The sequence below is a fragment of the Epinephelus lanceolatus genome, chromosome 19 (genome assembly GCF_041903045.1).
Source record: "Epinephelus lanceolatus isolate andai-2023 chromosome 19, ASM4190304v1, whole genome shotgun sequence".
NCBI lineage: Eukaryota > Metazoa > Chordata > Actinopteri > Perciformes > Serranidae > Epinephelus > Epinephelus lanceolatus.
This window is the reverse complement of record NC_135752.1, coordinates 12,358,968-12,386,582: the sequence shown is the minus strand read 5'-3', so window position 1 is coordinate 12,386,582 and position 27,615 is coordinate 12,358,968. Positions and strand designations below refer to the sequence as shown.

Here is a 27,615-nt window from a genome sequence, read left to right as displayed (position 1 = left end):
TATGAGTCAGATCCACACCTAGCTTCCAAAAATCCAAGATGGGGACGGCCAAAATGCCGAACTTAAGGGTCAACTTGGGAGTCCACAAATCAATAGGATATGTCGATCATATTTTTTATAGTCTATGGTTGAGGACTCAAGGATTTATAAAGAGCCCCTCCAAACATGTTTTAAGATTAAAAAAAAGCTGCTTTGAATAACAATATAATAATAACAATCGTGATTTTTTTACACAACAGTTCAGTTATCATTACATCTAGTCCTTATCCCTCATTGTAAAACATTAGTCTGTGATGCTGCAAAAACTATTTATACTGGGGGTAAGTGCATTGGTGGCTTCAAGTTTCCATCACATTTGTAAGTTGCACATTGGACTGTGACTGGTTTACAAACTAGTTGTAATGTCACAAATGATGTAATGCTTCATGTGCGCATTTTAAAGAGGAACACCACCTAAATGAAGAATTACAATATGTTATTTCCATGGCCAAGGAAAGTTGAATTAATATTTCTGAGCATGAGCTGCTCTCTCTCAAAGCCAGAAATCAGAGCAGTAAGTCTCCAACTTGTGAGGTCATAAGGTTTAATGTCTGGAGTTGCTCCATAGACAATTAATGGGAGCCTGATTTTGTGGGCTCACAGAATGTTTTTTTTTTAAAAAGCCAAATTTAATCTAGTGTTCTCAGCTCTGAAACAGAAAATGTACCCATATACTCAGAACATTCCCCTGTGTGCTCCCAGTGTCATCTGGAACATCCTTCACCATTCACTGTCTATGGCGCAGCTCCAGATATGACATCACAAATTTAAGTTTTTGCACTCTTGTTTTTGGATTTGGGATACAGTTGTTCATGTTTACTAATATTTTGGACTCTGTGTTCATAGGACTAACTTGCATGAGTTGGGCCTAGTTCCCCTTTAAAGAAATACTTCACCTGCAAAATGACCATTTGTATATCAGCTATTTATTTTCTTTGCATGCCTGCACGGTGAATGGAGAATCCAAAAAGGGGAACATTCTTCATAAACTGAAGTAACATTAGTAAAAGTATATCAAAACATCAGTTTACAAACACTTACACAACTCGTGCCGTGTAATCTAAGTCTTCATTTTTCCGGCTGTACCTTCTTGCGAGCAGAGGTGTTTAAAAATGCATGTATTTGGGAAGAACTGAGCATCCGACTGGATAAATAAGACTTGGATTATATGGCACGACTTGTATGAGTGTTTATAAACGGATGTTTGTTTTGAAGACTTTTCGCCCTTGTTGGCACTTTGTTCACTGTGGAGGCATGTGAGAAAAACAAAATTTTCTTCATGAATTCAAGGTAACATGCATTAATAATTGTTATACAAATGGTCATTCTGCGGGCGAGGTATTCCTTTAAAGTCAGATATAAGGTGAGCACAGAGAAATTTTCCTCCCTCAGCATAAGAATGTGAAAACAGCCTTCAAGTGGATAGTGCATAGTGAAGGTCAAACATTCAGGTGAAGTAAGCAAATGTTTTGACAGGATGGGGACTTTAACATTACCTCACAGAAGAATATCTCTCTTTCTGTCCATCTCTGTCAATAAATACTGAATTAACTGACAGGATGTTACCTCACAATCCCGTCCCAGTTACTCACATTTGCACTTCGGTCCAGCTGTCTGGTTCAGGGCATCGCCGTAGAAACCCCGCTGGCAGCGTTGGCAGTGGTCGCCCTCTGTGTGTCCCATGCATTTCAGACATCGGCCGGTGATGTGGTCACATATTCCTACCGCGTTGAAGTCCACGTTGCCATTGCAGTCGCATCTCACACACGGTCGAGCTGCCCCAGATTGTCCCAGGGGATCACCATAGTAACCATCTTCACACATCTGACAGCGCATCCCTACACCGGGGGAAAGGTGAAAGGAGTGGGCAGGAATTAGATGGATGACTGAGCTGCTGGAGGTCATTCCCGTGTCACCTCAGACTCTGATAATTAAATTAAAACTCTCTCATCAGATGTGTCTGAATCCCAGGTGGCATTGTACAATGACAGCCCCTGCAAATGAGCTGCATTAAAGCCACAGTCTTTTCAGTATCACGCTGTCCGGTGGAAATGTTCTTATCATTTTGTTCTTGACAAAAAGCCCATTATTTACTGGTTGGTGCCAAAACAAATATATATATTTTTCATTGTTGGTGGTTCATCTCACCTGTCTGTCCTGCAGGGCAGTTGGTACAGACCACCTGTCTTGTCTGCGCAATTTCCACACAGCTGGTATGGTCAGGGCAAGGGCAAGGCTGACAATCACTAGGCGTGCCAATCAAAGCATTGCCATAGTAACCATCCAGGCACTGCTCACAGGTCATCCCAGTGGTGAAGTCGGAGCACTCACACACACCTGAAACAGAGAGAAGAGTGTAACGCTTACGCACTCCTATGACACACACACACACACACCTGCTTATATGCGTCATTGTTTTTCACACTTTGGGGTTCGACACAAATAGACCACAGAGGGTGATGTTTACTCCATCGCCAGCAGAGTGCGCTGTGTCGCTGACCATAACTGCAGTCAGTCCATACACACACTCCACTCCACAGCATAAGAAAAAATAAAAAATAAAAAAAACTCCCCACAGCCCACCATGGAGAGCGGAAGACAACTAAATTCACCCTGACTATAATTGCTTTGGGAAATATAAGAGCCAAATGCAGTCTGAAAGACCTTCAAGAAGCAAAGCAATTCCCCCACCAAGTGGGAGAGATTACCAATTCTATGATGTCCTTAAAAACAAACTGTTGTTTCGAAAAGCCGCACAAAAACAACTCGCAGCCTAAGACCACTTAGAGGATTTGCTCATGTGCAACATGTGTCGATATACACGTATATACACCAAATGCTCGGATGGATTCTCCTCAGTTCATTGAGCAGATTTTCCTCCTCATTATGTCAGATTTCAAATCCAGTAAAGTACATGCAGAGCTGAATGATATAACGTGATAATCAGAGAAATTATCTGCAGTCATGGAGGAACTGACATTAAGACCAAGTGTGCTGTATGATTGTAAAATAGTAAAAGGATCCAAAGTAAAATAACCCCGTCTCCTGCTGCAGTTCAGTGACTTGCAGTGGCTCTAACGTCACAGGCTGAGACGACAGGAGCCACGTGCACCCCCACAGCCTCCTCTGCGTTGCTGCATTCGTGCAACAGTAACTTCTGAAATGAAACAGTGAAAATGTGACATAATACAATGTGGCATTCTAATTTAATAACTGACTGACTAAAGCTCACAGTGGAGCACAGAGTAATAAGTGTTAACATTCTTGGAAAACCACAAATAAAAAAGCAACTGTTAAGATGCTTGCAGAGTTTAATTTATCATAAGATCACTATGAGCAAACCTTCATTAAATTTCAATCAACATTTATGCAGTTTAAATGTAACAAAATAGTATGCAGCTTTTTTTTTTTTTGCTGCAAGGAGATATTTAGCATTCCTGCTGCACTGCATGATAGTTTAGTATTCACTGGGCATCTGTATGTCAGTATAATAATTTGAATCATTTTTTAAATTTCAAAGTTGCTGAAATGACTCCAGCATATGGGTTGATAACAATAATTGCACTGATTTTCTAGAGAACACCAATAAGATCTCGATGCATGGCAAATAATCCGCCGGCGTGCGATTTTACAGAGTCCTCATTAAAATTTCCCATCACTCCCTCATAGCCTACGGTGTGATTCAGCAAGGAGCTCTTTTCGCTGTGCATTTTGAAATCAGCTCACGCCACTGAATATTGGAGTAAAAAAATTCTTGCCGCTAGTTATGGGGTCACTGCAACCAGTGCCTGCCACTGCTAAATAAAGCCCTGTTAACTTCAGACCTGTAAGTCAAGTATATGAGATAGAATAACGGCTGCAAAGCTAAATTGATCACACAGCCATTAGGGGGAACAATTATCCTGTTGCCCGATGAAGTGTAGACTTCTGGGTAAAAATCATTAGTTCCTCGGCGAGGTGAGGTGAATAATACATGACTTCCAAGCATGTAATGCCAGTCATTTAAACAGAGTATTTAGTAATAATGATTGTTCCTAGCATAAAGAAGTGAATCTTTCTTGAATTTCACAAGGCATTACAATGACACTGATGGTGTGCAGTGTCAATCCCCAATGAGCCATAGTAAATTTAATGGCAGCAGAAAATGTGCTGACTTTACTGAGTGTGAAGATGACTGAGCGTGATATGAGGCAGCGGAGCCACTGAGGGCCTCCTCGACACTATTATCATTCCATCGGCTCCTCAGAAAAGCTAACGGCATGCATCACAAACCGTCGCCGGACGGCGGGCTCACTCTTCACGTGATATTCCTCATCGTCATGCTAATCATCATTACACCATGACATCCCCGCAGAATAATTTTATCAATGAATCAATGACCGCTCATTCAGCCTTAATGAATTGGGATTTCTGTGAAGCTTCCCCCCGTGGAGCCGCACACTTTGAATCCTTTGACAAATCCACACAATCCCGCTATTCTGCTCTCGCCCTCTTGTACTCCTCCCCTTTCAGCTACGGAGTGGTACACTTCAGCGCTCTACTCCCCGCCTAAACTCTGCCTGTCTGTTCCGTGATGGCAAAGCAATATTTCTGTATGGGAAACAAGCAGTCTGGAGTTGTTGTTGTTTTTTTTTTTTTTTTTTTGAAGAGGAGCCCTCAATCATACATAAATTACACTCCAAAGAGCTCCTTTCTACCACTGCTCATTCTACCTGTACTTCATCCTTTTACTCTACTCCTCATTGTACTCTACAGAACACACATCCAGGACTAATGCACTTCATTAAGGAAGCCACTTGTGGAGGGTAGGAATACATCACTGTATTATAGCCGCAGGGGCACGGGCAGGCACTATAGAATGAATGAAAGACTGGCAGCTTTGCCATCAACCCCCTTTCCACATTTCCCTCATTGAGTGTGTTTATACTCGTGCGTCATTCAGTATTCCTCTCAAACAAAGTGCGACGAGTAGCTCTTCCAAAGATAGCGGTTATCATTGTTTGCAGTAGCTTGTAATAGCTTTAACACCAGATGGAGATAGAAACGTGGGAGAGAGAAAATCCAAAGAGAAATGGATTTTAAATAAGTATGTTTTTGTTTAGGCGACGATAAGAGTGCGCCTCTCTTGTGTTATTACATTCTTGCCCCCAGAATCTCATTTATTTACTGACCAAATTGAGTTTCTAAAGATCATTGCGTGTCATTCTGCGCCATCTTGGGAGGTCTCCCTGAAGGAGAAGGGCAATGTGTGGGGTCTCGGATGATGTGTGAGCCCAGAAATACAAGTAAAACAGGTCTCATGAGTTCAAAGCAACATGTGGCTGCGTGAGTTATGCGACTGTTTAGGCTACTTTTTTGCTCAAAGCGACAAATGCCTCTCAAGTGATATTGGGAAAAGAATCAGTTCTAAGCTAGAACATAAAATTGCTTTTTTTGCTTCTATTTCTACTCTGCTTTACATAAGCACAACATGGATGTGATGTCAAAAACATGAGCTTTTCAAGACCTCCACATTTTCCAGGAGGCTTGTCTCCTTAGCCCAGTGGAACATTAAAAAGCTTCAGGCAAAGGAAATGTATTTACTAATGCATGTCTGAACTCCCTGTTAATGAAGGAGAGAAGGAAACAAAACAGAAAGACAGAGAGAGACAGAGAAAATCCTGTCTGCGGCTCTGAGGCCTCGAGGGTAGAAGTTGGGGGTAAATCTGCTGCGGGACTGTTTGATGGGGATGTTGCTCTCTAATTTAACACAGATATGCTGCCAGCGCCTGCTGCTGCAGATGTGGCTCGTCAGTGGGGTCGGAATGGGTGGACTGCCGCAGAGGAGAGAGGGAGGGTGTCGAAGGAGAAGAGGAGGGGTTGTATATATTCCATCCACCCCCATACATAATGTGCACAATACGGATGACCGGGGATATATGTTTTGTCATAGTGTGACTGTGGAAAATAAATGCATCAATTCCTGTTTTGTGTATAGAGGCTGTCAGCCAAATTGTTATGTCCAAGGCCCTGGGGGTATCAGGGATGGGGACTCTAACGGCAGTGGTTGTAGCTCATGCTGTCCCTCTCTGGGTCACCTCATTGTTACAGAGGAGGTGGACAAATGACTTATTGTGTATTTTGCTCAGATCAGATGTCCATTACTCATGAAACTGATGCAGTAAGATGCAAAATAATTCTCTGAAATTGTGTTTGAACATCTTGCAACTTTGCTCAGCTGGTTAAATAACAAAGGAGAGACACATTGCATTAGGTTTATCTGTCTACTCTTTTTTTAGCCACGTTAGCGGATGGTAATGTTGACCTGTTTGATGGTCCACCACTTTGGTCCAGACTTAAATATCTTGGCATCAATTAATGAGATTCGCCATGACTTTTTCCACAAACATTCATGGTGCCCAGATGATGAATCCTTTGATCATCCTCTGATTTTTCTTCTGGTGCCATCAAGAGGTTTACAATTGTGGTTTTGAGCTAAATGTTTCCACAACTATTGGATGGACTGCCACAAAATTTGGTACAGACATTGTGCGCCTTGTCTCTATTTTGGTAAATTAATTCCAATCAAAATATGAGTATAGGTATGTGGAGAGGGAGACAAAGGAACCAAAAGAAACAGGGATGATTGAAGAGGCACTGGATTATTTATCCCATGTTATCATAGATGCATTATTAACATGACTTCAATATAAAATTCCTGATACCTCTAGTTCCCACCAATGACTGTATTTAAAGATAGATGGGCCAAAAACAAGTCAAAACTGCCCTCAGGTGGCTGGCTGCAGTACAAATCATCAACCCCGTCCCCTCCATGTTAGCAGATGAGACATGAGCTAAGAAATCAAAGTACCGGTCAAATACATTTTTTCTGAAGATTGTTTCTGTCATTTTAGGTGGTTTTCATCATGCTTATGTATGTTTGAGTGTTTTTTGATGTTATAAAAATAAAGTGTTGATGTTATGATCAGAGTTCTGCATGGGTTTAATTTTTAAGACCCGCTCCCAAGTCCACAGAGGCAGTATGCCATGTGCCATACTGCCTCTGCCCAGCCATTTGCGCATATGACCATTTAGCTTGCATCCTGACTTCTTGACACGAGAGCCGCAATCCGACCTGAAACTGCCAATCCTATAATAACAACGTGTTCAAATAATTAAATTAGGCAGCACATTTAAAGTGATAATTTTGGACCCTCATATACATGTGAAACAAAGATAATATATTTTAAAACGAAGGATATTAAGGAAATACAATTTAGATGATTATTTTCTGCTTATTCTCTTAATATTGAGCAGCACATCTCCACAGTTAATGTGCCTGTTAGTAACGTTCTTGATTGAAGCAGTTCCCATAATCCAGCTGGTGCAGAAGACGACACACAAGATCAGCAGTTAGAGGATTAAAACGTTAAAACACTAAATTAAATTCATATTATTTTAAATATGTATTTATCATCCAAACCATATGTTCTTAATTTCACCCAGAACCAAAAAACAGAAATAAAATTAAGACATAATACCACCCGCGAATCCCCGCTTAATGTGGGTCACCCATTCGGTATCCACGGGCACCCAACCTGATGCATGGCTCTGGTTATGATTGACAGCTATTTTTGTCAATTGCTGTGTTCAGGATTAACGGTGCTACTCATGTTTGAGGCGAGAACTCTTCCTGATTGCTACTGCACAAACTCTGGCTCCAAATGACATCACCAGCGCAAAATAGCAGCGCCTGTATCCGGAGCATGGTCTCAAAAATCCAGCGCTTGGGCATTGACTTGCAGCATCAGGCACCAATGAAAAACTGCGTCCTTTAACATCGGCATGATACATAGCTGGTTGCCGTTATAGTTTAACGGTGCCCGGTGGCGTCAGGGGACATGCGGACTGGGGCGGGCAGATGGGTCCAATAAACACTGACTTTTAACTCTGAGAACCGTGTTTGCGTCCCATAAGATTCTAAAGCCAAACCCTGATCTTTTTCCTAAACCTAACCACATGTTTTTGTTGCCTAAACCCAACCATGTGTACAAAGTGTATTTTGAAAGAAGACAATGCATGTAACAGGCAGAACTTGACACGGCGTCCCAGAATGTCGGCAACCAACGCAACCATACTACCCTTTACGTTGTATGTGGGTGTGGAAAGTCCATGACCATACGTCAATATGTGACGAGATCGGAGTGACAATGTGTTGGTATCCAGGATATTTTGGCTTAATTTTTGTTCAGTGGGAGGAAGTGGAGACGTGTTGTCCATCTTTATATCCAGTCTTTGGTACCCACATATTGTACAACTTTGGTGATCCCCATCATCATGTCAAGATTTCAGTTTGTTCAGTGCTATAGTTTATGACAAAATACCAGCACATTCCAGTCAACCCCAGATGTGCAAATGCTAACATGCTAATATGCTAAACTGTGACAGTATACATTATACAAGCAAACATCAGCATGTTAAAGCACAGCCTCACAGAGCTGCTAGCACAGCTATAGACTCTTAGTCCTGTGCAGAGGTTTTCTTTTTATATCTGCCGTTTTTAGACCGAGGAGACTTCCTCATTTTTATTCATTTTGGTGATGCACCAGGTTGGTTGTGCTAAGTTTTCCCTGTCTAAACTAATTTCATCAAGGGAAAGGTTGAAACCTTTTCAAATCAGCGATCTCTGACAGTGTGACTGGAAACCAAGGCAGGCAGACAGAGTGTGCACATTGTTTATCTTTCTGTTTATTTTGGTGTAAAATAAATGCACTGGTTGTGAGGAGATAAGTAAAGCATGCTGAATGGGATCAGCAGGAGAAATTACATGGTAAGATTCATTCTAACTGACTACATCTGTTTTTTTTGCTCTTTCTCACTTCCTTCCCCCTTCACTGTCGCTCTTCATATCCCATCACGCTGATACAGGCCAGACATCTCAGGGCTTAGCCTGCAACAAATGCAGCCCACCAGAGAGATTAGGGGGCAGAATAAGCCAGTGCTAGAGCCGGCTTCACTCTCTATCAGTTTGTCTGCCTCAACTTTCTCCCATAGATTTTCTAACTAATGACCTTAGAGAGCTGAAGATGGCATTTAAGCAGGCATTTGGGAAATGCACGCCCTGGCTTACTCTGTCTCATTCTAAAGCAGCGTTTTGTTGGTAAACACTGACTCACAGTATCTTCCATTTTAACCAGGCATTCTAAGGAGTATTGCAATGAGCTGCATATTTGGTCATTTCTTCATCTGTACCCTAATTGATGCAATGAGATAGGCACTCTAGGTGATGGCCTTTATTAGGACCTCTTCAATGCATTTTGCTGCAGGAGCCCCTGGTGGTCCGTTCTCCTTCACAGACCAAGAACAAAAAAAAAAAGCTTCCGTTTCCCGACCTGCTCCACCAGACTGCAGTGGGCGTGACATTTAGCTATGCAAAACCACTGTGCATTATTCAAAAATTTGGCCCCGCACAAATGTCATAGTGGGAAACAAGCATATGCTGTTATGAAACAGAGCAAGAAACAGAGAGACCTTATTTATTCTGGGGTTTGTAGAGTGGATGCATGTGCTGCATTCAGGTACTTGTGGTCACCAGAATGCACTAACTATAGCTGGCCTTCTTAATAGCCTCGAGATTAAAGATAGATCCAAAGTAAATGGGGAAACGTGACTGAATTTGAAGTCAATTGGAAATGATTAATTAAGCCTTAAAGGGATAGTTCTGCCTTTTTGAAGTGCGGTTGTAATGGGTTCTCGTCCATGGTCAGTATATTACATATGGTAGTGATCAGTCGGGACGCCTAAAGTTTGGAGAAACAGGCTGGAGTCTGACACAGAAGCCAAGCAATTTATTAATTAACATTATTATCTTTTCTATTTATTGTATGAAATACTAACAGGAGCTAATGACAAATCAATGCAAATAAACAACTTGGCAAACAAACATTAACAGTAAATAACAAATGGTAAGATAACTATGTGTTTGCAAATTTCATCTTCTTTTTGGTGCCCTGGATGACTTTTGCCTTTTATTTTCTCTAACTTTAATGCTCTCCACATACACTCCACTCCAAAGTTCCCTTATCTTCGATTATTTTTGAATAAAATTTTTTGGGGGGCTGCCTTTGTTGCCTATGGAAAGATCTGCCTCTGCACAGCAGCCTGTCTGTGGAGGTGCAGACACTAATAAAGATCACTTTGATCCACATCAAACTAATGATTTTGAGATCATCCAATAGCAAGAATACACAAAGGGATTTTGTGCATGAGATATTGTGGGGAAAAATGCTCCTTTAACCTAATTAATGAATGAGTTCTCATTAATAATGTGTCACTGATAAGAAGAAGAGAAAATTAATCAAAGTGATTTCCTCTGCTTGGTTCATTAAAACATAAAGAACCAGTGTTGCCTTTGATTGTGTGTTGTTTTTGAAATAATAAAAATTTTAGATTGCAGTTTTGTGCCAAATTAGCTTTATATTGTGTTTTGTATGTTAATTTGATTTTATTGCGTAGCAACATTCTTATGGGTGAGGATAATGGGAAGAGGCACTGAGACAAATGAGGCTGAGGATCTGAATGGTGAGACCTCTCTCGACTCTCCTTTTGAAGCCTTACAGCAGTATTTAAGAAAACATAACCAAGAGTGTTGCCATGCTAAGGTTTGCTAATTAGCACTAAACACAGAGTACAACTGAGGCTGACAGAAATGTCAAATGTAAATTGCTTACACCACTGTATTCTGTATGCTACTGCTAATTGGCTATCTTTGTATGTCCACAGACTTTTGCATTTGTCGGCTTTTATATTTAAATCTCTCATTGGGCTGGTTCCTTCTTGTCTTTGTGCATATGTTTGTAGAAACATAGATCAATATGGCCTTTGCTCTCATAATATTCTACAGATGTTGGTCCCCCGTGCACAGAACAGAATTAGGCAAAACAGCTTTTAAATATGGGTGTGCAGTGCCACTAAATCTCCCTAAATGACACTGTTCCTTTTTGTAAGTGTTACTGAAATATTTTAAGGAAATATGGGCCGACCTATTAATGCATCTTAACTTGCCTGACATTTGTATTTGTTTGTGCTTGCTGTTGTTGCCCTCTTGATCAGGTCAGTTCTGAAAACTATAAACTGTAGTACTTAAATTTTGCCGAGATGGTGCGCACTGGAACAGAAGATGAGGAATCACAATATTTGTAGATATGGAAGGATGGATATGAATATGGAAGATATTTACCCTCATGGTGGCAGTAGAGAAAAGGTTAAAGGATCACCAAAGTGGACAGGATTTATCCTCTGTGGACAATGAACGTCTATACATATTTTCATGGCCATCTATCCAATGGTTCTTGGGGTATTTCAGTTTGGACCAGAGCGGTGGACCGATTGATGGACATAATGACATTACATCCCTAGAGCCCCACTGCTGGCATGGCTAAAAAGGAATGGTCCAAATCAAAGCAGCAGAGAGTCAAGACACCCTGACTTTTAGCTCCAAAAAACACCATGATGTAACTAGAAAGTGTGTTTTCATCAGACCCAGTGAATGTCTCAGACCTAAGAAAGCTGCCTCTGTACCCACACAGAACATTATACAACTATTTTGGCAGATTAGCAGTACTCCTCGCAACTGGTAATTAGATTTTGCCCTCTAATTATTTCGTGTTTTTTCATTTTAGACTCATATTAGTCATTTTTGTTCAGACACACAAAAAGATAATCTTCAGATGACATTGTTCTTTGAAGAAAGCATAAGTGTGGTTTACAATGGAGCACTAACACAGGTCTATTAGGAAGCAGGGCTAAGAGAGGAGCTCTAGTTCAGCACCCTAAAGCTCAACACCCAGCAGAGACTACAGTGTCGAGAGCATCATGTGTTTCATTTGTTTAAGTGATTAATGAGCGCTCCCCTACAGTGTGGGCTGCAGAGAAAATTGAGTGTCTCCATTTTATCTATGCATTACAATCATCTCTCTCCTTCCTCGAGCTTATAAATCATGGCCTCCTCCCAATTTTATGGATGGTGTGTACGCAATTAACACAGTGTACACACTGTATAGAAGCAGGTCCGGGTCAGTGGTACACTGAAACGCCAAAAACTGTGGAAACACATGCGCTACACCCACATTTTTTTTTTTTTTGTATCTGAAGGACGTATGTTTGACTTCGTCAGCCCTGCAGCGCAAGTGCTCGGCAGAAATCGCAATTTGCTCGTTCCACCACAAATATTAACATTTCCAATCTGTTGTGTTGCGCTACAGCAAATAGAAGCGACACGACTCAGAGAGTGTTAATAAATCATGATTATGAAGCACCATTGGCTGCAGCTTCCCTCGGCAGCCAGTGAATAAACTCCATCCCAGTTCTGTCTGTGGGCACACCCTGCATGATGATACAAGTCGTTAGGTAATTATACAGCAATTAAGATTCTGATAGGAGAAACAGCAGGTTGGTCCGCCCTCCTGGTGACAAATGATGAACAGGGTATCTCTAATCGACTTACTTTGATAGTTCCCCTTGACCTGAACTTATAGATTTATGGGAGAGAGTGTGCTGTTTGTTTGCTTCCCTTTTTCTTTTTTTGAAGTAAAGACGAGCCAGCCGGCTGTCAGAAGATGACATGCCATCATCATCGGTTGGAAAAAGAAAGGCTAATTTTAACTAGCTCCCTTTCCTGATAGTCAGCTATTCAACTCAAGTGCTTCGTGCCAAAGGACACAACACACAGGGGATTTTTGATCCATGACTCAGAGGACACATTGCGCTCCATATTTAACACTCATTCATCATTTGCATGGCACTTGTGCCGTGTGAATATTTTTAAAACATCCTGAAAAGCTTGTGTGTGTGTGTGTGTGTCTTCACAGCCTGTGGGGACTTGTCAGGTGTGAACTCTGTTGAGATGCTAAACGCTGCTAAGCTCAACCTGCCGTGCGTAAACTGAACCTGCTTTGATGTTAAACAGTTAAACAGGTTCATTAATAAATTATGGGGGGTTTCTTCCAACAACTCCGAACACAAGTACATTTGTGTTCAGACCGCCCTGAAATCTCTCTCTCCTAGCTCCTGACACTTTTAATCTTTTTAAAGAACAGGAAAAAATAAACAGACTTTTCAGTTTTAATCTCACCACTTTTCCTCTAACATCTGCTCTCGGATTCAGGTTGAACTTACTGTTGGCACTTATTCCTACTCTACATTAAAGCACCTACAAATTATACAGAACAGGATGTTGGGTACTATATTAATATAAAGGAAATATGGGGATATATATGGGTATATATACAGGGAGTGGAAACTTGAGAGGAGTCTGCACAGAAGGGAGTCAAGGGCGCTAAAAACAAAGTCAAGGTGACTGGGGAGAGCAGGTGCAATCCTTGCTGAGAGGAAGAAGGAAGCCAGCAAGAGGCTGACTAGGGAGTCTAGGGAACACGAAGAGGCAGAGAGAACTAGTATATATGTGTGTGTGTGTGTGTGTGTGTGTGTGTGTGTGTGTGTGAGAGAGAGAGAGACATCCAGATTGAGAAGAGACATAAGAGACACAGGAAATCTGCAAGCAAATTAGACATCATTAGCCAAGAGGCAGCTAACAAGTCTAATTAGGGGGGAGGCAGGCAGGCAGTGATACCAGACTTGCTTCCGGACCTCAGACGCACACACACTCATATAAACACACACACAGTCACAAACATAACACACACTCGCAGCCAAAGCTTGAGGCATCTCCTAACTAGGTCAGATCTCTGATACTTTAAGTCTGAGGGTAGGAGGGAGAGATAGAGAGGAAGAGAGAGATTGAGAGAAGATAAAAGATGGAGGGTGGGACCTTGGATGGGAGAGTTGTCTGTTCTTGGTGAGAGGGAGACACTGGTTTAAAGCTGCGAGAGTGAGATAGTGTGGAAAAGACTCAGGGAGAAAGAGAGAGAGAGAGAGTGCACATGGTAAACAGACGCACACATATAAATAACTGCATAGAGGTTGACTTGTTTACACACCCAACAGCTGCTGTTTTACTTCTGTCATTTACGGGACGCTGCGTTTAGCATATGAATCTGAAAGAATACTGCAGCTGCTGTTATTATCTCCCATAAAAATGTCAGGTGCGTTAAGTACACACTCCTAGTTTTAGCTGTTATTATAAAGATTAGCTTTGTGAAATGAGGGTATCGCTGCATTAGCACAGCAATCCAGTTCTCAGTTTGAGTGATAGCTTGCCAATACACCTGAGGGATGACTGAGTTACATTCCCTTGAAGCGATGATGACTGAATGTCAGCTCTGGGAAGACACAGAAAAATGCTTCAGTCGAACAGCCTGCATCTCTCTCTGTTCCCTCTGCTCTTTCAGAGGCACAGTGACAGAAAATATTGTCTCAACAACCTCTGATGATCCCTCATCTCATGTAACGCTGGCTCAGTGCTTCGGAAGAATGGCGCCAATGCCTAACTAGCAACTTGGACCAGCTTAATATTCTATAATACAGTAATATACCAACACATTATTCTGTTTAGCAATGAGCAAAGCTTGTTGCCATGGGCAATACAAATAGTGGTAATAGTTTTGAATGCTGACTTGTGAAATGGTGGGCTTTTAAATCACTTAACGAAGACAATTCTGTCTTACAAACATGATTAAATTGCTTTTTTACATTCTGTTTAATTCTATGACTGTAAATGCACTACAGATAATGAAACAATGTTGCATCAGACTTTCTTTCTTAACAGTACTTCAGTGATAGTATATTCTGTGATGAGGGGAGAGCATAGATTGTATGAAAATAATGGACATGGACACAGCTATGAAGCATTGAGTTTGGCATTCCGGCCGTCACCATCTTGACTTTTGGATCCAGAAAAATCCTTTATACAATATAAACAGGTGAGTTCCAAAAAAATTCACCCCAGTACAGTTGTCATAAATGAGAAAATTAGCTATAGAGACCACAACTGTTTTTCTGTGCTATACTGTAACTATGTTTATTCTGGCTTTAAAATAGGGCATTCTAACATGGGGTCTATGGGGATTGACTCACTTCTGGTAGCCATTCAAAGAACTGCAGTTTTTGGCAACCTATTTTCCTTGTTAGCAAAATGACCAAAATGACATCCCCCTTGGCAACCTGCCATCCCTACCCGGCCCCCCGGCAGCACAGAACATCGATACAATCAGCACAATTTCAAGATGGGCACCCAAGATTGGTGTCACCAATTCAGTATCTGACCAAATGTCTCCCCTTCTGTTCCTGAGTTATGATGTTGAGTAACAGCCAGAAAAGTGTTTTTGGAGAATATTATGATGCCCCAGTGAAGGTGACCTTTGTCCCTTTGGATATGAAAATGCCATCACTTCATGATATTATCCTATTAGACATCTGTGTAAAACGTTTATGAATTCTTGAGTTATGGCCAAGAACATGTTTTGTGAGGTCACAGGGAGTTTCAGTTCATTGTGAAATCCCAGTTGATGTTTCTGTCAGATTTAAAGAAATTATAAGGTGCTCACAAGTTATGAAGTTCACAAGAATGGCATGGACATAGGGATGCATGTGTGGATGGACTTTTGTAAGTATTTATGGACAGACGGATTTCCCAAAGACATTATTTCTCAGAGCACAGCTGTTGCCAGCTTGGAGGCATAAAGAATGATCAAAGTGGATGTAGCAGAGGCTGAGACATCCTGACTTTTAGTTCTTAATACGGGTCAAGCTTCAAAAATGCTGGATCCTACACTTCCCATAAGACAACTAGATTAGACAAGATTCTTATGCCTCCCAGCTGGAGAAGCTGCGGATGAAGGCATTGTGTTTTGGGGTTGTCTCACTGTCAGTCCGTCCGTCTGCCTGTCCCATTCTTGTGAACGAAGTATCTCAAAATTGCCTTTAGGGAATTTTTTCAAATTTGGCACAAACATTCACTTGTACTCAACAATAAACTGATTGGATTTAAGTGGTCAAGGTCATTGTGACCATCCGTCTCATTCTCCTGAAAGCAGTATTTCAGAAACACCTTGATGGAATTTCTTCAAATTTGGTAAAAGCTTTCACTTGAACTCAATGATTAACCAATTAGATTTTGGTTCTCAAAGGTCAAGGTCACTATGACCTTGCATCCGTCTCATTTTCATGGACACAATATATCAAGAACACCCTGAGGCAAGGTCTTCAAATTTGGCACAAATGTTCACTTGGACTCAACGATTAAGCAATAAGATTATGGTTGTCAAAGGTCAAGGTCACTGAGACCTTACATCCGTCTCATTTTCATGGACACAATATGTCAAGGACACCTTAAGGCAAGTTCTTCAAATTCGGCACAAATGCTCTTAATCATGAACTGATTCAAATTTAGCAGTTAAAGGTCAAAGGTCAAATTCACTGTGACCCCACAAAACATGTTTTGGGTTATAAGTCAAGAATTCATACTATAATTATGAGAACATTTCACACAAATGTCTACTTGGATACAATGATGAAGTTATGACATTTCATATCCAAAAGGTCAAAGGTCAACTTCATGTGTGACATCATAATGTTTAGCAAAAACACCTTTCTGGGCATTATTAAACATCATATTTCAGGAACAGAAGGAGAGACATCTGGTAAGATACTGAATTGATGCGTGTTAACCATCTTTGTTTTCACAGACACGGAGGCATACAGCCGCAAGGTGATAATATGAGTTCATTATGCAGCATTAATATCATATGTGACGGATGTCAGAGAGGGAAAAGATTCCCATGTTCGCTGAAGAAAGACACAAAAAGCTAATTTTCACATTCATAAAATGCAGAATACTGTGTTACTGGATCATTCAGACAGTAGCATACATGTCATTAACACTACTTCTTTCTTCCATTGTTGAATATCTGGCAGCAATATATCGTGGATGAACTTGCACATTCAGAATCTGGACGTTCATATACAACGGCAGACAGTAAATAAAGTGGACTTTGCTACATAGTTAATAGTGAGTGATTTTGGACACAGTGCTTATCTTTCAAAGTTAACTTTCCGCTAAGTATCTGTAGTCTCCTCTTGCCACTATACTTGAGGGTCGCGGGGGGGCTGGAGCCCAGCCCAGCTGACACTGGGCGAGAGGCAGGGTACGTTGTACCTACGGACAATTTAGAGTTATCAATTAACCTAATCCCCAATCTGCATGTCTTTGGACTGGGAGGAAGCCGGAGAGAACCCATGCTGACACGGGGAGAACATGCAAACTCCGCACAGAAGTGCTCCCACACCCGGGATCGAACCGGGACCCCTCTTACTGTGAGGCAAGAGTGCTAACCACCACACCACCGTGCCATCTTACTTAAGTAATATCACTAGATATATTTTCTTAAAACTGACAAAGCTCCTCCAAAGCCACGGAAAACATTGTTCAGCTGTCACGGCCTGTGGAGCACTGTGACTAGTAAATCAACAAGTCACAGGGAGGGACTCCACCACTTTTACATGCTGGTGGAGTCCCTCCCTGTGACTCTCCTTTAAATATGAAACATTCTGCACTTGATTTATGATTTCACTTTTTCAGGCTTTTTTAGGCTTTCTACATGTGCAGATGCCACTGAAACAGAAGCATTGCTAATTGGCTGTCAGTGAAGAGGCACCAAAATCATCATGCCTTGCTTGATTTTTTCAAATACACATTTATCATTTCAATACAGGTGTATAAATATGCTGTGAATGTTTCACTTATTACCTGTCTCTGGATGACAGGTTCCATGCTGGTGGCAGTTGCACGGCACACATGCTGAGAAAGGCCCTCTGCCAGGGTTTTCCCGAGTGAATCCTGGGGCACACAGCTCACAAAACTGGCCTTCAAAACCCGGGGGACAGGAACAAGATTCCACCCATGGGGCAGGAGGATGCGCTGGACCAGAGGAGATGAAAGCTGAGGTCATGGTTAGCCCCGCGAGCTGCGACGTGTCTGGACAGGAAGGGGAAGAACAGACGGGTAGAACGACTTGTCATAAAACTGATGCTTGCAATGATCAGTAGTAAACTGATAATTGTTGCCTCAGAGGCCTGTTGAAGTGTTTAGGGCACCTGCTTTTCTCTGGAATTAGGTGTGTGTGTGTGTGTGTGTGTGTGTGTGTGTGTGTGTGTGTGTTTGTGGATCCCCGTATCTCGTTAAGCAGTAGGTTATTAGCATTTGTTGCAGTGCTGTCCCTCCCTCCCCATCTCATTACAGGTTCTGGCCTGTGTTTACAGTTTACAGTCTGACACGTACCCACACACACATACACACACACACACACACACACCTACACACACATGCATCCACACATGCACACTATAACAGATTCATCCACCCACATGCCCGTAAATGCCACACTTAATGCTCACTTGCACACACACGTGCGCACGCATGCGCCCACACACGTACACTCGTCACCCGGGGAATCTTTGATATAGCAAATGAATAAATCACTGCAGCATAGCAAGACAAGAAGAAAGGGAGACAGGAGAGTCGGTGGAGGTATGTCAGACGTGCAGTTCCTGTGGGGTTTCAAGATCCCTCTCTCCTCTCATGAATAGTGATGGGGGCAGGCCATCCTGAACCGCATCCCTTTCACCCTGTACTCTCTAAACCACAGCCACAGAACACAAAATTACTTTTGTTCCTGGTCCCATACTGTGTCTGCTCTCACTGAAGACACACAAGATGGATGGATCGCTGGATAGACGGATAAAATATGCTGTACGCGCTTGACTATGTAGCTTTGTCAGATGAGAATAAACCATGTGTGAATGGGTGGCTGCATAATGAGGGGTTCTGAGTGGTAGAACCAGAGGAGAGGATGGACCTTGACTTCTAACAAGTCATGATCCAGCCATTCCTTCAGCGGTGATGAAACCCAGTTCATTTGCACCTCTGAGGGATAATCAGTAGGCAAGCCTGTCCTCTTCCCTCTCCATGACTCGCCTTAGCCTCTACCCTTTACTCTCCTCCACCTCCTGAATTCTATTAGCTCGTTCAACGGGGGAAAATGTGCAATTAAAACAATTTTCAGACACTGAACCCTATATTTCACTTAATTAAAAACTCATGCTGTGCAAGTTCTTGCCATCTATCCTCTCTACAAGAAACCCTGTCAGACAAGTCAAGATTTTAATTCCCTCGATTCTAGAATGGCTCACTGCAGCCCCATGGACTATGACAGTTTACGTCTCTTTAGGTACCTGTGCATTAAATTAAGCCATTGATTTATCATAAACTTCCAATAAGGCTGTGCGCTCTATTCAAAACTCAATTTTTGTGGCAGAGAAAATGAAAGGCCTTTACTGCAACTGCCATCAAAGCCTGCCTTTATAGTTTAAAGACAATACTCTCATTAAAATAATGCAGTTCTGTTAGAAGAGACTCTGCAGTGCAAAGAGAATTTAAAGAATAAAGGAGAATGTGAGAAGGAGAGAGGAGAAAGATGAGGACAGCTTTATGGGATTGCAAAATTAAAGTTTGCCGTGCAGCCTGCAGCGATAAGGCACTTCTAACACTGTTTGAGAATGTGTTTGAGACCTAACACAAATCATTAACAGAGTTTCTCCCCTGTGATGTGCAATAGATGCAGCGTAAACTGTGTGCTTGAGTTTGTTTGCACGTTCATGTGGGTGGGTGGTTGCAGGAAACAGTTTGATGGAATATGCATGACTGGGCTTCTGTTTCTCTGTGCGCAAACTTCTGTGCGCGTGTGCGAGTTGCACGCAGAACTACACAAGAGTGTACGTGTCACCACGCCTGTACTGAGCAGCTAATTAAAATGGTGTAAGCAAGTGTGAGAGAGCTGGTGAATTTGGCCAGCTGTTCTGTCTTCTTGGTGCTCTAATCCGCCGTAATGCCTCTCAGATCCTGTCTGTACTTTACAATGCTGACTATCAGATAGAGAGAGAGAGGAAGGACATGACAAAAATAAGAGGAGGATTTCCAGAACTAGTTACAAACATCTGGGAATAAATGTCCCGTTTCTTGCTGAGCCAGATTTGGAACAGTAGAACTATTCCCTGAATGCAAGCAGTGACATTGTTTTAGCAACTATCTTTGGTGCAGCTTTAACTACTTTGTGATGAAAATTTATTTTTAATTTAAGAAAAATATGAATATTTTGCAGTCTTTCTGTGGCACTTTAAATTTAGCTGGTATTACTTGTAATGGCCATGCATTCAGCCACAATATACCATGATGTTTATTTTGTTTTTTTTTTTTACCATAATGCCTAAATGCTCCCAGATTCATAGTTGTAGGGCCACATCAGACACATACCCCTCAATATTTAGAACATGTGCAGAGAAATAAACATCTGTGGATAATTCAGCTCCTGGTAAAAACCTTCTGAACATCTGAATCTTAAGTAATCAAGGAATAAAGGTGAGCATGCATTAGCAGGTTAGTGACCTGTCTGCGACACGCTCAACAGCGTCGCAGAAACATTGATTTGTAATGTGAAACTGCTTTATTCTGTGTTTTTTATTAGTTTTAATCACCTGGTCTGTTTGTTTTGAAGAGGAAGAAGCCTCTGACGATAATTTGGCTCCTGGGAAAATAAACTCCTGAACAATGAACACCAAAGGAATTCTAACTGGGAGAATTTTCACCTGGTTGCAATCAGCATTCTTCACCACTAGAAACTAAATCCCCCTCAATCTTACACACTGTTCCTTTATAGACATTTACACCATAGATTAATGCAGAGAGGGCACAGACAGGTGCATAAAAACCAGAATGCAGGAAATTAAGTATTTGATGTTTAAATTTTCTGGCAAAGGAGCCCCAAACCATCTGTTTTATACGTGTCGCCCCCTTTGCTGAGATGAAACCTACGCCCTTGTATAGATGCACACACAACCATGCTCTCAGGTATGGAAAAAGTCTCTATCTAGTCTAAAATAAATGTGTTAATTGTGACACTTACAGTTCTGTCCTCCAGCGTTGCTGATTCTGAGAGCTGTCAGGTTGTAAAGGAGTTGTTGGAACTCAAAGGCAGACAATGAAGGTTTGAATCTCATCTCATTTTCATGAAGCCTATGAAATGAGAAGACATGAAAACACATCATTCACAGCATGTTTGGGAAGTTTATTCAAATGCTTACAAACTGTGATTAAACACCAAAAACAACACATTTAAAGGTGCAACAAACTAAACTAAATATGTCTGTGTGGCTAATTTATCAACAACTGGAGTAGTTTAAGGGCAATGTAATTGATGTCCACAGCTACCAAGATAAGAAATGCCCTGTCATTTGACTTTTTATGGAAGGCTATCTCCAGCATTACCAGCCGACACGCACTGTGCGAAGAAAAATGTAAATGTGCTGACATCAACACATATTCAGGGTCTTGATCACTGAGCTTTGCCATCTGCTGAAGGATGTTCTGCAAAGCCAGTCTGCGCAGCTGACATCTGCCTGTTTTACTCCAGGAATCATGCACTCTTTCCATCTTGATGAGAGGTGCTGTGTCAGCTCCACACAGGCGATGTAGTGTTACAAAATTTTCTCCTAGTATCATGTGAAGGTCTCAAAAGCGAGGAGCAGCAGCATGACGGAACACATTCACATTATCTTCACGTACAGGTGTAGGAAACACAATTACAGATAACATTTTTCTAATATGTGGTACCTAACCGTTAATAAGTATTCATGAGTTTCTCAGTTTCTAATAAGCCATTAAGTCTGGAGTTACAAATACAGGTGTTGATGAATGGATTTTTGTCCAGGTGCTCTGCAGCTCTTTTCCACAGGGAGAAAAGGAAGACGACCAACCAAAGGAAATGTGCAACCCAAAAGTTATTCTCATCAATGGCTAATAATTTATATATATCTCTATCTTTATACATATCTCTATAAAGTGTAGCCACATCACTAGCCTGACTGACATTTTCTACAGACATTCACGTTCACAGTCCCCAGAGGATGAACTCCTGATTGGTTAGTGCCAAATTTGGTATCGACATTTGTGTTCCCCTCAGGATGTGACTGTGGTAGATTTAGTGATAATTTACCTTTTCATCTGGCCCAATCATCAGACCGTGCAATACTTTGATTTATGTCCAGACACCTTAAAAAAATGACATTCCTATCACCCTTGGCTGTATTTTGTGTTTAACATCAGCATGATAACATTTTCATTGGGGCCATGCTAATGTTAGCATTCAAGGCTCAAAGTTGGGGTATACTGAATCAGAAGTAGTGAGTACAACATCACAATGGTGGGTACTGTTTCCACTTTGTGATACTGTGTTTGTGTGTCATCATGACAAAAAGTGGGAACTACCGCAGAAGCCATTTTGAGTATTTTGCCAGGTGTTTAAATAACTGTCTCTCTGTGGACAGATTTTGTTAATTCAATGGTGTTGCAACCATGCAAGATGCATTCATGAAATTTTACAGCTGTGAAGTTGAGCTGAGTCAAAAGATGGGTGTGGTCTAAGCAAGGGCGCTGGAATTGGGAGTAGGAGGAAGCCACTGGCACCCCCACTTTACACCCCTGGGCCACAGTCGTTTTAAAGCATGGATCGCTGTATTGCAGCTGGAGAGATCCCATCGCAGGATGATCTCTAGTTCCCATGATATGCTGTTGGTCTTGTCAGTCTCAGAAAGTTAAAGAATTGGTCAGACATAGCCCCCCTTCTCCGTTGTCAGACAGATGTTGGCGCAGAGGGTTTACAAAGCTATTTGACCTTCGATAAGTGTTCTGACTGATTATACTAGCCACGTAACTATGGCCTCATACAGCTGCCATTTTGACTGCAGTCTTGTTTAACTATTAATAAAGGCATTTGTTACAACTTATAAACCACATGGTAAAGGGCACCTTATTTGAAAGTGGTACCCAATTATAATATGTGAACCTTGTAATTATAGACAAGAACCATTAAAGAAGTGCAAAACCTTTAGTTTGTTGACCATATCAACCTAAGTCAGGCCTTTCATGTGCGAGTACTTGATGGCCTCTATTTTATTAGGTTAACTGTTCTCAGCACGACACTGACTCACTCTCAAAATGCTTTGTTTTGCGTGTGGCCTCTGTCTCAGCATTCACATTTACACTGTGCACATGAGAACATGTGTGTATGTGTGTGTGTGTGTGTGTGCGCAGTTCTGGCTTGCGACACAGACTCTCCATTGATGCGGCGGGTCCTTGTTCCTTGGCCTGACATGTAGGCACAGTAATAAAGAGAGGCAATTACAAACTGGGCCTCAAAGCCATGGTAATGGAGCTGGTCAGACAGAGATAAGCAGAGTGTGCATGAAAGTGAACAAACTCCCAGTCATGCTTTCCCTATGGAGCGTCAGTGTCCCTTTTAATCAGCACCAAGCAGAGCGCGGAGAGCCACAGCGTAATTAAGCCCGCTCCACTGAGGATGAGAGGAGATCATCGGGAGAGAAAAGCCCAAAAGAATACCAGACACACACGCGCATGCATACACTCACACACAAGTACCCTCAGAGTGAGTACAGAGATAAAGATACAAGGTGAGCAAGACAGCAAGACATAAACGGTGTGTGAAGGATGGAGAAAGAGGAACAGAGAAATGATGAGGTACTAGAAAGATAAGTAAGCATGAAAGTGAAAGTGAAGTCAAATTGAAAAACACAAATGGGTTACTCGTGTATGGGGACATGTTATTAGCATATTCCAATAACATATTCTGATTGTGCCAATCGGCTTGTGATTAAAAATAAAACCCAAACATATATATATATGCACATATATAAGCATAACTAGTTATCATGGTTGGTTGTAACCCTTTTGTAAATGTCATTATGCCATTCCAAGCATTGTGCACTAGTAAAAGATTGATTGAGTTACTGTAAAGAGTTCACTGAATAGTTCTATGTTTTATTTATTGCATTTACTATCCACCTTTTAGCTTGTCATGCAGCCCAGTAGCAAGAACAAATCATTGGCATTGTACGTTTCTGCAAACCACAGGTGTGTCACATTTTTACGTTTCATACATATCATTAATGTTTCTAAAGTGACATAGTATATAAGCTGACTTTGCCATCACTATGTCTTCCAGTGGCTTTTTAGCTATCAAATGTGGAGATGCATTACTGATCTGAATTGAGCTATCACATTTGACACTTTCAGAATTCTAATAAAATTAGAATATATAATAAAATAAAAAATAATATTGTAACAGCATTTTTTTTATGCGAACCTAAAGTCTACATATACAGTATGCGTGTATCAACAATAACAATGCAGTTTATTTATAGGCACCTTTCAAAGCACTCATGGACAGCTAACAAGACACAGTTAAAAAAACCCAAAACAAAACAAAAAAGCAGCAATGTGTCCAGACATCATAAAATCAAACAAAGCAGAAATATACAAGATTCATAAATAAAATACTGGGTATAAAATTTAGTCATAAAAATGAGGTATAGTATAATAGTATAATGAGGTATGATTATCACCATAAAGTCATTATCTGTGCAAAACACAATGTGTTTGTCACCATTTGAGTCAGACTGAATATACCGGCTTTAAAAGGCGTGTTTTCCGATGGGATTTGAAGGTGGAAACAGAATCAATATTGTGGATGTCTTCTGGGAGAGATTTCCAAAGGCGGGGGCAGAACGGCTGAAGGCTGTAGACCCTATGGTAGTCAAGCAGGCAGAGGGTGAAGTGAGTTGGATGGCAGAAGAGAATCTGAGAGTACAGGAGTGTGTGTTGATATCAAGGAGCTCAGAAAGATACAAAGGGGTGAGGGTATGAAGGGTCTAAAAGGTGAGAAGCAAGATCTTAAAATCGATACGGTATCTTACAGGAAGCCAGTGAAGTTCCTGAAGAACAGGAGTGATAAGATCTATGGTGAAAGTTTGGGCAGCTGAATTCTGGACCAACTCAAGTTTGTAAAGCCACTTGAGAGAAAGACCAAAGACAGGGATCTGCAAACTTTCTTTTTCTTTTCTTTTTTGTATTTTTCCTCAGCAGCAATTTGTGGAGTTTGGTTAGTGGAGTTGATAATTGATCAGGTCAGGGCTGATCAGAACAGATCAATGGATGAGAGGAGCAGCTGCTGCAGAGGCAAGTGAAAGCAAATTTTCAGAACCAGCACATTGAACCGTTTCCAGTTTCTCTTTAATTGCGCTTGGTGCTCTGCTGCTCCATTTGTAACCATTGCACAGAGTATGCTCTGCGCCCCACAATGTGATGCAATGAATAACCAAACAGCAGTCGAACAGTGCACCTCACGAACAGTCCAGCTCCAAAAATAGAAAATCAATATGTGGCATGAGATGTTGATATTGTGGTGGGCTGCCACAAATAAATGAATGTAAGGGAAACCCTGCACCCATATTCTTAACCTGGGGGGAAGGGAGAACCATGGCTAAACCTGACTTTTTTATACAATTAATTTTCTCTGGCCGTTGACAATTCCAATGTAGATTTAGTACCTACAAGGAGAACCTCAGTTTTATCATTATTAAGGTTGAGAAAGTTGAATGAGAACCACAATTTAATTTCCAGTAAGCAGTCACAAAAGGAAATTGGCAGGAAGATTGGGAGTAGGTGTGGTGGACAGATAGAGCTGGGTGTCATCAGCATAGCAGCTGAAATTGGATGCCAAATTTTCTAAACATATGACCAAGAGATACAAAGTAAATCATAAATCATAGGGGGCCCAAAAAAGAGCCTTGTCGGTAATGTATAAATCTGGAATGTATTTTTTCCCATCAAATGTTCAAACAGCCTTTGTTATACTGAAAAAGTTATTCTAAATTCAAATGAGACAAGAACTGAGTTTTTGGCCAGGGACTGTAATGGTTAATAAATCACAAATACAATACATTGTCACTTCCGACTTGTCAAACACAGCTGCTTGGCCAGTGGCCCTTAACGTCAACTCTCGAGGTACAGCTCCAGCATCAGTGTTGGATGCTGGGGATGGCATGTCAATTTATGTTTGTTACATGCATTGTGTTTTTTCAAAAACACAGGAAATGAACAGTGTCAGCTTGTTAAATGCATATGTTGTCTTTTCGAAATAAAGTACATAAGTGAAAAAAACCCTATATTTTTAGGTTTACTTCCTGAGCTTTAGGCAACAAAGGCAGGTGGTTGGATTTAGAAAAAAAAAAAAAACATCAGGGCTTGGCTTAAAATAAGTATGTTTGTTACTAATGTAATGTCAACAGACATACGTCACTAGTATGCTATGTAACTAGCACAGAATGTTGCTATTAAAAAACCTCAATTCATTTTGGTTTCAAATGAGACACAAACTGGTAAAAGTCCAGAGTTTGTTCAACCCATCCACCTTCCCTTTTGTCCACTCTATAAAAACTTTATTGCTGTTCACTAGAGCAGTTGCATTGAGTGTCAAAGAATGCCTCTACCTGGTGCAGCTCGTCCACGGCCGAAGGGTGCATTGTTGGGGGTGAGACTGTGTTGGAATCATACATTTACCCAGGCACATAATTCCATGTTTTCTTGTTCTGCCCAGTCACCTATGGCAATTTATTTCATTTTGGCAGCAATGAGCCTTCCATTCAATATATTTAGCTGGCCGTGATCTATGATCAAAGTCAGTGAATTTTGAAAACATGACAGAAATGAGCTCAGTGCCAGATGGACCACATGCCGGCATTACTACAAGAGCTATGCTGACTCCTGCAAATTGGCTCATACCTTTTAAAGCCATTCATGAGCAGTTTCCTGAAACACTTCTTTTGCCAGGGAAAACAGTGAACAGCTGATCACCTTATGTAGAGCATTTATCAGTTGATTGTAAAAAGAAAAAAAAGAAGAAAAAGTGGCAGAGCATCCGAGCAGTTCCTTATGGCATAAATATTATGCTTACATGCTGCAGACGTACACACACAGCTACAAGCAAGGCAATAAAACCTCCCCGCCTACTGGTTTCAAGGGAACAGAAAGTGAACAGAGGCAACATCAGAGAGAAGAGTGGATGCTACCTTATATAAGCCATTCACCTCCTCCTCTCATCAATCCTCTCCGCTCCAATCCCCACGCTTCCATATATTTTTCCTTCATCTGATTTTAAAATGATCTTTGCAGCAGGTGGGAACACGCAGCCACTTAACAGGTTAACATATTTACCAGCTATGAATGCAGATGCTGTCAGTCAACAGAGATGTGGAGTGTGTGTGTTTCTGCTCATGTTTATGTATGCCTTCACATGCCTTTAGGGAAACACTTGGAAGCACGCACGTTCCCATTTTCGAAACATGATTATTTTTGCATCGGACTGTTGCAAATCACACTGGCAGATGGCCACATGGATTGATGTGTTTGTGTGAAAGCTTAAACTTGCAGAAATTCTTGACATGTTTGAATGTGTGTGTGCGTGTGTGACAGGGAGAGGCAGAAAGAGACAGAGGGAGTAGGGAGGGAACGATATACTGGAGTACGTAGTGAAGTGCATCTGTGCATTTACCTGAGAAGTGTAATGAGATCTGTGGAGAACCTCTCCAGAGAGGAACACTTAATGACAGTCTCTCTGTCCCCCAAGCTCCAGTGCATTTCAGAAAGGGAACCAAAGTGCTTCTTTAGCCAGGGCTCTTAGTGCTAAGGGGAAACTCATTACTAGTGCGCAGACACCAGAGAGAGGCATGGAA

General features: G+C 41.4%; 1 protein-coding gene across 1 annotated transcript in view; it reads right to left on the bottom strand.

Moving 5' to 3' along the window:
- Positions 1–27,615, bottom strand: part of lamc3 (laminin, gamma 3) — a 171,943-nt gene that overhangs the window by 22,300 nt on the left and 122,028 nt on the right. Inside the window, exons 11-14 of the mRNA XM_033646979.2 lie at positions 20,934–21,043; positions 17,723–17,950; positions 2,188–2,376; positions 1,632–1,877 (exon numbers count right to left, since the gene is read on the bottom strand). Of these exons, the coding sequence (XP_033502870.2) occupies positions 1,632–1,877; positions 2,188–2,376; positions 17,723–17,950; positions 20,934–21,043 (773 nt within the window). The remainder of the gene's footprint in view (positions 1–1,631; positions 1,878–2,187; positions 2,377–17,722; positions 17,951–20,933; positions 21,044–27,615) is intronic.